The sequence below is a fragment of the Hemibagrus wyckioides genome, linkage group LG05 (genome assembly GCF_019097595.1).
Source record: "Hemibagrus wyckioides isolate EC202008001 linkage group LG05, SWU_Hwy_1.0, whole genome shotgun sequence".
In the NCBI taxonomy this organism is placed as follows: Eukaryota; Metazoa; Chordata; class Actinopteri; order Siluriformes; family Bagridae; genus Hemibagrus; species Hemibagrus wyckioides.
The window spans coordinates 7,612,136-7,628,512 of NC_080714.1; the positions used below are offsets into that span (position 1 = coordinate 7,612,136).

The window sequence follows — 16,377 nt, forward strand, 5'->3', positions numbered from 1 at the left end:
AGAAGGACAGTGCTATCATGATCCATAGTGAGTTCATTTTCCACACACTGTACTGAGACGCATACATACATATTGTTTTTATATCAAGATCTAAAAACAATGTGAATACCTGTCCAATTAGTACAAGGGTAAGTACGTTCCTAGAGATCCACTGGCATACAGTAGTCCATGTGTTAGAACACTGTTATGAAAGGTGAAATACAACATAAGGTTAAGGCTGTAACCCTTTTCCCGTACTTTCCAGGGTATCCAGTCAGTCAGAACCGAAGCCCAACTTGGTGAGGTGTCCAAATGGAATGTTGGTCATCACTGATGGCTGTTTCTTGTATGGTCATTGTATGATTGTCTCACTTGGTGTTGAAACGCTGGTTGTCTTCCGGCATCCATGTGACCATACATGTGTCCCCAATATCACCAAATCAAGCGGTCAAGCAAGCAAATCATAAATGCTCTGACTAAACCGTACAAGATTTTATGTGGATCTGTACTTCTTTAAATGATTAAGAATTCCAATGCAATAACATAGCAAAGTAAAAATCCATGTGGCAATACTACATTAGCTAAGCTCTGGTCATTTTAGTATTTCCCTAAAAATTATAGACACAATTATCAACACAAAAACTCAATACTTGAAGGGACACTGTCTTTTAATAGCATTTGGAGTGAAAAATTTACAGTGTAGTTATTAAAATCATTTTCTTTTGAACAGTAACACAAGTAAACCAAAGACATGCAATGCCTTTAATGAGAAATGTACAGATCTAGTACTCAATTTATGTATTTTAATTTAATGTCAAAATTAACACCTGGAATCACATGTCTAAAGGAAAAGAAAAGAAAAAAAAGAAGAAAAAAAAAAACATCCAAAATAATCTCAATTTACCCTTTAAAATATACATATATTTATATATAAACCCCCATAAAACATTATGCACATTAATAGGAAAAAATGTTTTGATCCTCACCTACAGTGCTGAAAAAAACCTCTCTCTATATTAGCAGTTAGGGTCCAGAACAATGTTAATTAAAAGAATAAATGTCAACCCTCTCCATCCATTTCTTACATTTTTAAAGCCCTCAAGACTCTTATGTTTCCTCTGAAAAAGAAAAGAGAAAGAGAGAGAAAAAAGTTTTGTTTGGAATGATGTAACTATTACAAATGTACAGCTAAGTTCTACTGAGCATCAAAATACAGTTCAACTTAATGATCAGGGGGATTTAAGATTTAACTACTTAAGAATAAATTACAAGCTGCTAGAAAGGATGTTACTAGGCACAAAGTATATATACAAAAAGAAAACTAGAGAATGCACATTCAAGAAAGAAGGCGAATCACATGTGGTGGATGTGTCGGGCACTAGCGTCAAAGCGTCTTGCTGATTTGCATCTAAGTACTGAATCTGTTCAGAGATAGGTGCTAAGAAAAAGTACTTCAGTGCATCTGTGTAGGAATAATTGAGTGTTTTGTGACAAATTTCTGCAGGCTGATGAAGATCTGGCTCTTATCTGACGTTTAATTTCCATCTAATGATCACCTAACCATAATAAAAATCAAATCCTAGGGTTTCCAATATTACATGAAAGAGGACGGGGAATGATGATGAAAAAGCCCAAGCTATACAGCTCACTTGCAAGCATTAGCATCATCATAGCACAGTGTGAATACACCCAGTTTTCCTCCTCTCTATAAACTAAGTCTGGGTACACAAGACAATAGGCAACACACTCATCCGTAAACTTTGTGTGAATCTTGCCAAGACCTAAAAAACTCCATACTCCATGCACTTATCAATTCAAAGGCAGCAATAATCATTACATAAAACAGCCAACACTGTCATCATGGATCAAAACTCTTTTTCGATAAGCCTACTTTTTTTTTTTTTTTTTTGCATCCCCACAAAAACAAAAAAACTTACAAAACTTCAACCCCTGTACGCACCATTCTTCATCAATAACTTTAATTTGAGTGAGGGAAAGGGGAGGGATTTTAACTAGCAAAAGTTTTCCCTGTGTCTTCCTTGCCTCTGTATGTCCTCTTCCCATGTGTAAAGGGCAGGTACCTATACTTAATCATATGCTGTGGACAGAAAGAGAAAAAGATCAGCAATCAAACAAAATGACAGTTACTGTAAATCTAGCCTCACCTAAAATAGACTAAACCTATCTTCCTACTAGACATGTTTGAAGTGTGACAAACCTTGATCTGACGCTTCATGGTGATGCAGAAGAGCATGATGAAGTACATGACAAGGATGGGCCAGAAAACTGGCACGTTGAATGCTTCAAAGAACGTGCAAATCATAGCGACCACGATGCCTTTCGTCGCAGAATGCCTGAATCAACAAACAAGACAACAAATTATTTTGGGATATAATCCCCAGATGACCGATATATATACACTACCAGTCAAAAGTTTGGACACAACTTTTAATTCAGTGTTTTTTGTTTATGGATTCATTTTCTACATTCTAGAACAATACTGGAGATTTCAGAACTATGAAATAACACACATGGACTTAAGTAATCCATATGTAATGACAACAACAAAAAACAGTCAGTTGTTATTTTAAGACACGAAGGTCAGGAGTTCTGGAATAGTTCTTGCAAGAACAGTATTGTCAAGTGCATTTGCAAAACCCATCAAGCACCATGATGAAACTGGCTCACATGAAGACCATCCCAGGAAAGCAAGACCAAAACTGACCTCTGCTGCAGAGGAGAAGTTCATTTAGAGTGACCAGCCTCAGAAATCACCCATTAACAGCACCTCAGATTAGAGGCGTTATGAAGGCTTTACAGAGCATCAGTAGCAGACATATCTCAATATCAACTGTTCAAACGAGATTATTGTGGATTTCGGCCGCCTTCAGCATTGCTTTACAATGTAGAAAGAAATAAACATCAGGAAAGACCATGGAATTAGAAGATGTGTCCAAACTTTTGACTGGTAGCGTATAAGGTTGGTTTATCTCCCAATATTAGGTCGAACACTTCTGTTGTGCCATTTGGGCAAATGTAATGGTTAAGACATACATGCACCGAAGAATCATTTAAATAACACTTATTTAGCAGCAAGTCTTTAGTCTCTGACTCAATGTTTTAAATCATGAATACATAATCAGTTAGAAAACTCAATATATGGACAATTGTTAAAGGACATAAAAAGAAAAAAAAAGAAGAAAAAGCACAGTGCCTTGCATAAAAAGAATTCTCTCTTACAAATCTCTTCCAAAGTTTTTCAGTACCTCAGAATTTCACATTCAATTGAAGGGGAGGCAAGTCTTTAAATAAGAGCACTTCCTAAATCATGATGATTTGTCTTGATTATGATGATCTGAGTCAACACTTGTATAAACAACTTACAAATAAATTAGTTCATATCCAGTTTATCCAGCACACAAATATTTATCATTTATCCTGAATCTTGGTTTCCACAGGTTGGCCTATGGGCTATGTATGCATGTAGGGATATGTTTTTTTTCCCCCAAATAAATTGGAGCTCACTGGAAAGTTTTATAAACCAATTCTAATTAAACTGTGAGCTTTCTTCAGACAAAGGTTTTGAAATCGTAAACAGAACCACGACTGACCTGTTGGGGAAACGCACTTCTGTCTTTTTGTTTGCGAAAAAACATCCCACATTTTAGCACATTACTCGACTAAAGTAGTAAAGAAATGTCTGTGACCTGCCTGTGTTCAACAAACATTGTCTAATGCTTATGTTATCATGTATGTTGTTCTCCACTACTAACTGTGTTTGGGTTCTCTTAAATAGAAATCATGAAATGCTTTTGAAGTGATACATTCATCCCTGGTGACATCCCTGACTGTTGCTCTGTTTTTTCCCCACAGCTCTAAAGATTGTCATCAGCTGCTGTTGCTTTCCTTGGCGGAGATGTTCTGGTTGTTGGGACACTAATGGTTTTATTACTTTTGATTGATTTGAACTCATCTTTTAAATAACTTGCTTTTTCATACAGACAGCTCTCTGGTCTCCGTGTTGGTTTATCCATTTAAAATTTTACACAGGTTTTTTACAGGGGGGAAACCCAGGGCTCAATCCAAGAGTAGATATTCAGAGCTATTAATTATTTAAGCATTAATTCTAAGAGGGCAAACAAAAAACACCGGTTCCAGACTTTATGATTACTTGAAAAGTGCGTGGGTTCAAATAAAAGGTGCCAAGTGGTAAGCTGTTTAACATATAGAGATGGAAATATCAGAAGAACGAAAGGTGAAATTCTAATCTATTGTCTTATATTAATCTTTTGCTCTCAAACCCAGATGTCTTCAGTGTATGGCAAAAGAAATGTATGTTTATGAATCTGGATGTTCTCAATTTAATGCTTCTGCACCCTTTACCAGACAGTGTAAACAGTGAGTGGGCAGGTTGAGAGGGACCCTTGATGACAATGTAAGCCCATCTGCAGACCATCCTGATGTAGATGTTCCACAGGGAGGGGAGAGATCTGTTCCTATGATTTCCTGGGCTGTCACGGTCACTCATCACACAGCAAGTTAGGAAGCTCTTCGTTGTACATGTAAACAAGCTTTTGACGATTCCCAGTGACGTGTCAAATTTCATCACCTTCCTCAGGAATGACAGCCTCTGCTAGAATAGGTTCTCACTAACAGTCACCCAGGACCTTGTGCTTACTCACTCTCTCCATCTCTGTTCAGCAGGGGTGTGCAGTGTCTCTTCATGACCTGTGATCATCTGCAAATTTAATGCTGGTGTTTTCTGTAAGGTCTTGGATTAAATGTCTGAAGAACCTCAGGCTGGACCATCTGGTGCATTCAAATGAAGGAATTCTGGATCCAAGACAGGCCAAGATGATGTATCTCAGTAAGACTGGAGGGTTTTCCAATAACTGTGGTGGTTTTTTCAAATATGATAGTTGGGGATAAGTTGAAGTCAGCTGTAATGCAATGAAAGTCCACCTGGGGAGGTTATCAGGGCCACTTGTGCATGTTTTTCCTGGACAGTGTCTTGTACTTCACGAGCTGGAGACAGCTTTTTAGCTTTCGTTGATTTTCCTCTCCAGGTGTACTTCCACTAACCTCCAGCTTTGGACTTGCGGAAATCCAGTGCGTCCAAGCATGCATTAAAAGACGTTGAACTTTATAGACACTCATTGCCACACAACCCCATTATCGTTTTTGTAATCTGTGATATGTGCAACTTTACTTGTTTTTGTTGTGATCAGTGGAGCAATAACTATGAAGACACCATAAATGTCTGTCAAAACATTGCGGGACCCTTGAGCAAGACCTTAAACTCTCAACTTTTCACCTATATTCTGATCTTAACTGTAAGTTACTTCTGATAAATGTGTCAGTGAAATGAGTAAACATTCATTTTGGTCCCTACTGGTCCAGCTCTGTGCTGTTTGTATTGGTCAGAAGGTGTTGATTAATTGTCTATAACGGCGGCTCTGAAAATCGTGCTGCAATTCAATTTAGAGCACATTAATATCAACCTAACATGCAATACAAAATACATCTCTATAATATACAACAAGCTAATTCAGAGCTGTCAGAAGATATTTAACATTTATGGAAGGAGTTTCCAGTGCCAGCACTTTGTACATTTTTCACAACAATCTTCAGTGATCACTGTATCCCAGTCCTGTCTCATTTTTATTTTGACATGCATCAAGTCTTTCACATTTGTTTTGAATCTGTAAATAGTGAAGTGAAAACTGATGTTTGTTTTGCCACATCAAATTACTTGTGACTACTTATAAAAAGCATGTAGACACCTGACAATAACAGAGACTTGTCAATTCAGCCCCTGGGGCATTAGTGATGTTCGTACCTTGTTACACAGATACACCAAGTCTCATGTACTGGAGTGATGTATACCATTCTTGCTAAATATATTCCCTTAACTGGTGTTTTGATGATGGTAGTGGAGAGTGCTATCTAGCAGGACAACAATGATAGCTCGAAGGCTCTGGGTTACTGAGATATTAGAGTACCAGAACCACTGAGTTGTCACTGCTGTGCACTTGAACAAGATCCTTAGCAATTTTATGTGTTTCCCTGTCATAGGCATAGCGTATCAAAAACCCTCACAGCACACTAAAAAATGGTTAGTAACCAAGAAAATCCAGAAAGTTTGTACTTAAATTAGACATTTCGTTTGCATTAAGAAGTTTTTAAAATTTAAACACTGTAATGGGAAAACCTTGAGTGTTAGTACTCCATAATGACCCGGAATAGTAAATAAGTAGACATGACATTGTTTTGCACACAGTTCAAGGCACAGTGTCATTTGGGACGATGATGTGGGCACAATTTATTATTATTAACCCACACTGATATTTTGCCTTAATTCTTAATAGTGTGCCCAAACAATGTGCCAGTCATCTACACAACAGACACAGGCCATCAATGGCTTTGTATAGAATAAAAATGAGTCTTAAGGGAACAAATGGACAAAAGTCATGTGTATACTAGATCTCACAATGGCTTTAGCAGACAATATATTATTTAAGAATTTCTATAAATAAGGATGATTGCGTTCAAGAAAGCATTTTTCTGTATTAACTGCTAGGAAAACATACTGTTGTGGTGATCAGGTCAGAAGGTTAGCACTGCTTAACATTAAAGATCCATCATCCAGTGAAAAATATCTATATTCAATGAAATCTTGTATAGTAAGCTGTATGAACAAATCTCACCAGAATTTGAACTCCGGTAGCCTTCTGATGAACGGCCTGAATTCCTCATTTTGTTTTGTAGGAAGCGAAGGACCGTCATCTTGAACAAAAAAACGGACGGGGGAAAAAAAAAACAACGTGAGAATTTTTGCATAAAGGGAAGGTTTTTCAAACTGGAGTAGGCTTAATAAATCCCAACAATCACCTAGAAACACAATTCTATATATTTATCACAGGACAATCAAATCTAATACTATACTAATTATATTGTTTTGTAACAAAGAAAAAATAATTGTTGATGCAGTGAATCCTTCCATAAAGAGAGGTTTAACATTTTTAGAAGGAGTCTCCGGTGCTCTGTAAGAGTCATAGGGAAAGTTGTAAACGGCCATTTTCTTAAATAGAAACTTTTTAGGCCACTTTGTCAGCATTAAAAACTGCATTTTTCATCTTACGCAAAGAGAAAAAGGAAGACGGGCAAGAGTGGGAATGTCTTTCTAGCTGCTATAACACACGTGTTAACCGGGACCAACACGTTTCAATAATTAATACGGAAAAGTATTTGATAGCAAACACCTATGGTGCAAATGAAGCAAAAGACAGCCAACTGCTGATTATTTCTTTTATAACAGCATGCCCACCAAGTGAAAAAGACTAACTGATTGATTAAAACAGTTTAGCATGAAGAACACGAAAATGTCAGCATTTCTATCACATTTTTCACCATCACCTAACTTTAAAAATGTTTTTCTGTCACAAGACAAAAAGTGTTTTGTACCTTTAAATCTCACTACTGACTGTTAAAATGCTAAAACATTAGTGTCAATGCAGAACATTCTGAATCAAATATAGTTACGAGTTAACTAAATATACTGTTAAGAAATGGTTTACAATTTCTGCTTAATTTATTCACTGTGAAAGAGCATGGACACACAAAAATGAATAAACGTGCTAAAAAAAAAAAGGAAAAAAGGTGCAGGTTCCACAGTTCCACAGTAGTTATTTTTACAGCATGCATTAGGAAACTCATTGGGATGCATGTGAGGTTTTACTGGTCCCCTGAACAGCACCATTTAGGACATCTGATTGAACAGCTGTTACTCTCCTGACTCCAGTTCGTTACACACCTATACAAACAAGACTTCAAGCACCCCACTGTTGTTCCTGCTAACACTTTTACATAATAGTCACTGTCTCGACTATCCTCACTTGCCAATGTGCTCACGCGTTTTATTCCTCTTACACTACAGCAACTGGCAGCAATTACAATTTATTGCATTTATCGATTGAAGAATGACACTGCATACTTTCATCCATTTATAGTTATGTTTAAAGATGTGGAATGTCCACGAGACAAGCAGGTTCATGTTATCATTTATGTTATAGCCAACAGCTATAAACAGTTCCAGCTTCTCTCTTTAACAAGACAAAAAATGCAGCATGTAGTGTAAAGTGTTTCACAGACAGCTTTCCTTACAAAAACTACTCCTTTTTAAAATGAACTCTGTGTTTTATTAGAATATGTGGCACCTCATACAGGACCTCGTGAACGAAATATATCAATAGACATTATAATTCATTAGAACATGTACAATTATTATAATAAACATGTGATTTGGAGCCAGCAATGCTAACAGAGGTATATTTGTTAACGAGACTTTCTATCCAATCCGATTTGAGAATTCAGCAGTAGTGCATCAGCAACATATTTAATATGCTGCTACTTCTCAAGGTTCATACTTACATGTGATTTGCTAGAGCTCCTTGTAGCCGGTCTGATCACGCTTTATCTTGCTCCCTATTTTCAGTGTATAGCTAATTATACTATAAGTGTTTGTTTTTATGTAAGTCACTTCTGAAACTGTGTAGTATGCACATTTATTTTGACGTAGTGTTGTGTACAAAATTGACTTGAAAAGACGAGACCAGTGAGCTGGAACTTTCAACTAACCTGGGTCATCAAGCAATGATGGGTCCACTTTCGGCGAGAGAAAAGCAATGAACAAATTGAGATGGTAGATTCCGAGGGCATATGTGACTATGTACCACCCCTGAAACACAAGAAAAAAAAGCAGTGTCGACTTTTGTTATAAAGTCTATAAACACATTATCTGGCTTATTCAATTAATTAAATAATGTGCAGCAATACTGGTGACTGAATAAGGTTTATTGCACATTCTGTAGTGGCTTATACAAAATATGCGGATCTCTGACCATTCCACTTCTTCGCCTCAAAAAAAAATTGGGGATGCTTTTGAAGTATGGTTCAGTTAATTGTTCATCTGCATTGTGAAGTGCTCCCCAGTGTGTTCTGAAGCATCTGACTGAATCTGAGCAGATACTTTAGCCCTACACACTCGCTGCTTTTCTCAGCACTCACATCATCAATAAATGCAAAGCAACCACTTCCACAGGCTGGCATACATGCACACACCATAAGATGAGGTGATACAAACCATGAGCAGCTTTTACAAAGCATATCAAATCAAAAATATTTTAATGCCAGTATTCCAATGTTATTCCAACATTAAAAATAACAACTTTTCTCATTTTGGGCCGTCTGCGATTTGGCATCCCACTTTAACTGTGGCAAACTTAAACTAGCTAGGACTGGTAAGAGCACTGCAGCAAAGACAGAAAGCTAAATAAAACATTGTTCCTTAATTGAATAAATAATTGTGAAATAAAGTTGTGATTTCATTATTGAGCAAGACGGTGCAGCCTTGCTCTTAAGTGTAGCTTGATGAATTGAAAACAGCTTTGTATCTTTTTAACACTCCAATAATTAACCAAACTAGTGTGACATTTCTATCAGTGCCCACACCGTCATGCATCAATGCTTTCACAACATATCATGATGACGAGATGGACAGCTCCAAGAAACGTGGAGAAATGGGAAATTAGGGATATGAGCTGTGAATACCTGTAGTATATACACTCTGATCATGTATATTGCTGTAAGGAGAAGTGTGACCGCCCATCGTACTGCTGAGAACGGAGTCGACTTGTCCAACCATGACTGGTAGATCTATAACAGACACAGTGTGCGTGTGTGTGGTTAAAAAACAACTTGCAAACTTAACTGCTACTAAGCTTTTTGAACCAGGGGCTACACATTTAAAGGTTGTAGTTTAATATTTGTATTACATAGATACCGTAGGCACAACACAGATCATGTGGGACTGTGCAAGAATGAACATGAATTCTGACAGCTGACCACGGTCTAAATGTAAAGAAAAGCGATTTTCAAAAATGGGAAGTATTTCCAAGTATAAGGGCTGTATTGTAACAGAAATAACAAGGGCAGCAACGATATTGTAAATAAAAACAGCAGAAAAAACTAAATTGCAAGATTTATTTAAATGACGAAAAATAGGTTCAAAAGCCAAAGTAACTTCAGTAGGAACTAAATCAGTGCAAACATGTTTAATGTTATAGATGGAATTTGAATTGTAAATGATCACCGCTAATTAAAATGGTCATTTAAAAGGTGACAGATCAGTTAACTGGGCTCAAATGTGGTACGTATCGCAGCTCATAATAGAAAACGTCTGATGTCGCACATATGTGGAGCTGAATAAAACAAGACAGTGTGGAATCTGTTTGATTCAACACCTAGTCCCAGTCTCACAGCGCCATCTAACGGACATGTTTCACACAGCAGAATTCATGCACTAAATAAGTTGCCTTGATGAGCTGTAGATTCAACACCTAATAAAAACATCAATACATGAACAGTAAATAATGGAGTTTGTTAATATTATTTTTGGGGACCGCGCTCACCTGTCCAAGACGCGTGAAGAAGCTTGCTATGGCGGATGGTTTCCCATGGATGGATTCAGCAGAACTGTCTCCTTCTGACATGCTGTCTGAACATAAAGCAGATCCAACATCGTGATTAATGTGTCACAGCTGCATCACTAAGCAAGTCAACATCAGTAATTTATTTTCAATTTTAAAAGTAAGCTCTTCTTACAAGGACGTGCAATACACAAAACAGTCTGGAAACTCAAATTAGCATGCAAATTACAAAACATCACTAAGCCTGACAGATAAATGGAGCATCTTCACAGTGTATCTGTTTCTTGTTATATCAGGGTTAGGTAGCATTCAGCAGCTGATACATTTTCTGTAAGAGCATTAGCTCAGGCTGCAATGTTTATAATAATGCACTCGCTCTAATACGTTTATGTTTATGGTAACAATGACTAGGCTTTGTGTTCAGCCACATCCCACCATTAGTGTTATTTCCCTGTAACAATACTCCACCAAGTGTTTTATTCCTTACATAACACATTAATACACAACCTCCACAAAGAATCACATAAAACTGTGAAATTATAATGAATTCTTTGAGAGTCAGAGAGAGAACCTTGAGGGAACATGTTCTGTCTGTTAGAAGGAAACAATCCCAGCCAATTTTGCCTTCGTTGAGAACACACAGATGAGTTCACAGATGTACAAGTATAACTCAGTGCTTGTCAGTGTTTTGCTACAGTGTTATGCAAGGTATGAAATAAATCCATTTTGGTACGGATTGTATCGGTTGGAGCTTGTAATTTTAATGGTTCTTGCTGTAAAAACAAGTTCAATGCTTTCTTGCTGTAAAAACATTGCACATTATTAATGTATTATTCATCCATTTCAAAAACACACAAGCTGATGGTTAAAAATAATGGACAATTTAATAATATTTTATTATATATATATATATATATATATATATATATATATATATATATATATATATATATATAGATATATAGATAGATAGATAGACAGACAGACAGACAAATAGGCAGATTGATAGGCAGATAAACAGTCAGACAGATCTACTTATTCTAAAAAAAATTTTTACAGAAATTTGAAAATTGCTTTTCCATAAGATCACACAAACCTCAGTTACACATATTTCTTGTAACGATCTGAAAGAGCGAGCAGATTTAGAACTTTGTTTGGTTTTAGTTGGAATCAGCAATGCCATGTTCTTGTGTATTTGCTCACTGTTGTGTATGATACAATTATGAAGCCACTAGAAGCACTAGCAATGTAATGAGGTAAACAACAGCAGTGGATTATGCAGTCAAAGGGTTTTCAGTGCTGTTGTGTTCGCTGTACAGAGAAACAGATGATGTTACTGTAGTATGATTTGGGGGGGAATCCTGCAAAATCTGACTGACATTTAGGGACTCACAAAACTGTAAGAAACTTAATCAGGTGAAGAAACAGAAAGAAATGCATTTAAATCACTATTCTGTGGGAAAAAAAAAGGGTGAGGTAAAATCACCCTACATTTTTAGAATGGATTGATTGTTTTGTCTTGTTTATTTATTAGCAAATGTGTATCCTGTTAATGTCTTCGAGTACCGTGATACAACAATTCTGACATTTTTCGCCCAGCCTTAACCAGACCCATCACTGCTGCCTGGTCTGTGTGTGGGCAGGAAAATGAAAGAATAAAATATTCGCCATACAAATGTAAAGGCAGTGGAATAATATTGTTTCAGGCTTTAGTACCAGATACAACGAGTCGCCATTAAAGTGATAAGGAATCTGATCGTCTAAATCACGACCTTCAGAAATCAATAACGCCTTATGTCGACGCAGCTAAGAGAGCTATGCAAGCTAGGCTCTGTATAAAGTGTAACCTGCTAGTTCAGCTAGCTAGCGCTCGGTGTCCGTGTTCATTTTGAAGTCTTTAAACAGCTACTCTTTAACACTGGGCACGGATTGCTTTATATATGGTCCTTAAAGCTAATCAATCGAGCCGAGGACATTTTTAAAGAAACCCGGCCGCGTATAGGGTTTCCTTAATGTTAGCGTTAGCTAGCTAGCTAGCTAGCTACTTCACTGTCATAACTCCACTACAGCCAAACTGTCAGACTCCATAAACTGTCATGTCCTCTTAGTTTTAATGACATAACAGCATATGATCAAGGAACATGGATTACAAACATCATATTAAATAGAAATAATTCCCCTATGTGCTTGTTCGTTTGGTAGCACGAGCCAGCTAAGCGGTGTCTTTTTACCCCCTTTTCGTTTTTTTTTCGCTTTCTAAAGCCACACTGGGATTTGTAGTTTGTTAATGAATTACGTTAGTCTTTCAAACAGCACCAGACACGTTGCTGCTACAACTAGATTCGACTTTATACAGTACCACACACCCATTTATACTGTTTAAGATGAATTTCATCGATGACATTTAATAATTTGATCATAAACGTCGTGGTGTGTTCAGATTGGACTACAATGACCAGCCACGCCAATAAAACCGGACAACTCACTTCCGGGGAAAATCGCTATGAGAGCAGGCTAAAATCCTAGCATAGTCCGGTATACTCTACATTTATATCAGAAACAATCCGGATTACAGTGTCAGAGGGGGGAAGGGGAAGGCAAGACGAACACTACGTTATGTAGCCGATTTTGCCATGAAATCAGAATGAATAAACTACCTTTTCTGTCCAGGTGCTGCCGCTGTGTCACTCTCGGCTGCCTGTCCGCCGCTCGCGCTACTCTGCTGTGAACACGTCAGTATTTCCGCCAAGGCAAAGCTCATTCCAGACTGAAGTAATAGATCACAGAGCTCCCTGATTCCTCTTAACTCGACTTTTTCTAGCGTTCCTGTAGAGGGAGACTGTGAGCAGGTTTAGGCTTGGGCACACACACACACACACACACACACACACACACACAGACAGACAGACATACATACAGACATGCGGGTCCAGCATGCGCAGCCCTCATGGTTCTACCTAGGCTGCACGTCAAAATCCCACACAGGTACCTGTGATATCAGTCTAAATATCTCAGTCAAAAAAAAAAAGTCACAATCTCATAGCTTCAGGGTCCTTGGTTTGCTCATGAGCTCAGTTTGCTGTCTGTGTGAAGTGTAGTATGTTTTCCATTGAGTGGGATTAAATTAGGGAACACACATAAACACTGATCATCCATAACATTATGACCACCCGCCTAATATTGTGTTGGTCCCCCTTTTGCTGCCAAAAACAGCCCTGACCCGTCGAGGCATGGATTTCACCAGATCCCTGAAGGTGTGCTGTGGTATCTGGCACCAAGATGTTAGCAGCAGATCCTGTAAGTCGCGAGGTAGGGCCTCCATGGATGGGACTTGTTTGTTCAGCACGTCCCACAGATGCCCGATTTGATTGAGATCTGGGAAATTTGGAGTCCAAGTTAACACCTCACGTTGTTGTGCTCATCAGACCATTTCTGAACCATTTTTGCTTTGTGGCATGGCGCATTATCCTGCTGAAAGACGCCACAGCCATAAGTGAATACTGTTTCCATGAAAGGTGTACATGGTCTACAACAATGCTTAGGCAGATGGTACATATCAAAGTAACATCCACATGGATGTCAGGGCCCATGGTTTCCCAGCAGAACATTGCCCAAAGGATGACACTGCTTTGGCTGCCTATGGCTCTGAGGCCGATTCACCACTGTTCCTTTTTTGGACCACTTTAGATAGATACTGACCACTGGGAACAGACTGGGAACACCCCACAAGAGCTGTAGTTTTGGAGATGCTCTGATCCAGTCGTCTAGCCATCACAATTTGGCCCTTGTCAAACTCGCTCAAATCCTTACACTTGTCCATTTTTCCTGCTTCTAACACATCGACTTTGAGGACAAAATGTTCACCTGCTGCCTAATATATCCCACCCACTAACAGGTGCCATGATGAGGAGATCATCAGTGTTAATCACATCACTTGTCAGTGCTCATAATGTTATGCTTGATAGGTGTATACAGAATCTTCACACAGGCCAGTGTACATGATCGAACCTGGGACCATGTAGCTTTGAGTTGTAAATACTACCTGCTGCATTACCTGCTGCACCAGTTTGGGCTTTTGTATTTTCCAAGCATTAAGTGCATTTGACTTATTTATTTCTGGGCTGCTGTTTTTGCAGTTTAATGTAATATGGCAGATGTGCTAGAAGCTACTGGTTAGTTGTAGACAAAATAAACTGAAAGTTGAATATCTGTGCACAGTGTGGTTCCTGGTACAATGTTCTTCTGACCTATCTACAGATAATCTACATATAGATTTCATAGACATACATAAAATAAATTTTACTACAATGAATATTATACATTATACACATGAAATAGAATAGATCCAGAGGTGCATAGTTTTATGCATTTTATCCTAGATATATTCATTGGAGTCCAGATACAGATACAGATTGGATCAGATTCTAATAATAAGGTAAATAAGATCAGGTTTTCTTCTGCCTGCTGTGAAGGATAATCTGCAGCCGCAGCTGCTTTAAGGTCTGTGCTCCCCACACCTGCTTTAAAACGTAACCACAAAACACAAAAATTAAAAAAAATTATAAGGTTATTGTCACACCAGCTGGTGTAGTCTATAAGCAAGAAAACAAAACAGTGGTAAGGACTGAAGCTTGTTAAATAGAGACGATTTCTGCAAAGGAATCGAATCAGTTTTAGTGAACCAATACATAAAGAATGAAACAATGACTCAAATCTTTAGTGCTGCCACTAGGGGGCGCATTCGAATAGTCGTGACTCTGGAGGGTGAATGCAGTGAAAAAACGCAGTATTTTTGTTGGGCAAATCAATTAATTATCTACACATATGTTCATTGTTTGGTGTCTCAAATGTAGCAGGTTTTACACATCAAATATCATGTCAGCAGTGTAATTCAGTTGCAGAGTGTTGGTGAGCTGCTGCGTGGCGGTGTGCAGGTCAGATTCCGTTTTTTACTCCACTGGGGTAAAAGTGAACATTCTCAGTATCCATATAAGACAAAGTGATTTTCACTGCCCTCATCCGGCACAAGGCTTGTCCTTACAGATCCAGCATTCCTCACTATGTGTTCATAAGTTTCCGGAATGAAGTCGTGCCTTTATGATATTACACCATATTAGATAACAGTATTATAAATCACAACACTGATATGGCCTCATTCTCTATGAATATAATGCTTAATTCATTCAAGACTGAACCCTTCTTTTCATAGACTAGCACATAGCATTCATTGAGAATGAAGTCAAATTTACAGTAAACAAATGTAAAACATATATGCAGTAAAATACTGTAACACATAATCCGGTACATTTGCTTATTTGGCAGATGGTTTCTGTCAGATGCGTTTAAATCCCAGCACTGTCATACTTATTTCTTTAGGTTTACAATTAGTGAAAAGTAGACCTAAGTGGTTGTAAATGGCCAAAAAATGTTCAGTCAATGATTTTACAGTATATGCACTAAAATGCTAATTACAAAAATTGTTATTCAGTGCTGGACAGAATGTATTTCAAGTGCTCAGGTCTGCAATTAACCGCTTAAACTCCTAAGACTCACCTTCAGGACCAGATGTACAGACATCCTCACTGCATCCCATTTCTGTTTCACTGTCACAGCTATAGTAGTTTCTGAAGAATGGGTTAAGCTATTTTTTCCTAAACGCACTAGCTGTGCTCATGAAATAATGTGGATGAATGTGCCAGCTTTTCTTAGATAAAAGAATCAGAGACAAAGTTGAATTTAATTAAAACAGGTGATGAAACAAGAAGAAACAAGCTCATTTGGTCATTCAGTTGGAGTTTGTAAAGTAGATAAATAGTAAAGTCGAGTGCTGACGGATTTTCCTGTGATATTTCTCTCATAAATGTTTTTCTGGTGCTCTACTTAGAAGAACATGATCTGAATATACTGTTCC

General features: G+C 37.8%; 1 protein-coding gene across 4 annotated transcripts; it reads right to left on the reverse strand.

The window, feature by feature from the left end:
• Positions 1-629: 629 nt before the first annotated feature.
• rer1 (retention in endoplasmic reticulum sorting receptor 1) lies at positions 630-13,261 on the reverse strand. 4 transcript variants are annotated; one of them, XM_058389906.1, is made up of 8 exons: positions 13,124-13,192; positions 10,449-10,530; positions 9,589-9,693; positions 8,617-8,716; positions 6,687-6,765; positions 2,198-2,333; positions 2,023-2,077; positions 630-1,097 (listed from the first exon to the last, which is right to left on the reverse strand). In XM_058389906.1, the coding sequence occupies exons 2-8, from the start codon at positions 10,527-10,529 to the stop codon at positions 1,087-1,089; spliced, it is 567 nt and encodes a 188-aa protein (XP_058245889.1). In that variant the 5' UTR covers position 10,530; positions 13,124-13,192; the 3' UTR covers positions 630-1,086. The 4 variants fall into 4 exon arrangements, with proteins under 4 accessions (XP_058245889.1, XP_058245888.1, XP_058245890.1 ...); XM_058389905.1 differs by having other exon boundaries at positions 1,940-2,077; positions 13,124-13,190; XM_058389907.1 differs by having other exon boundaries at positions 630-2,077; positions 10,449-10,534; positions 13,124-13,261.
• Between the last annotated feature and the right edge of the window lie 3,116 nt (positions 13,262-16,377).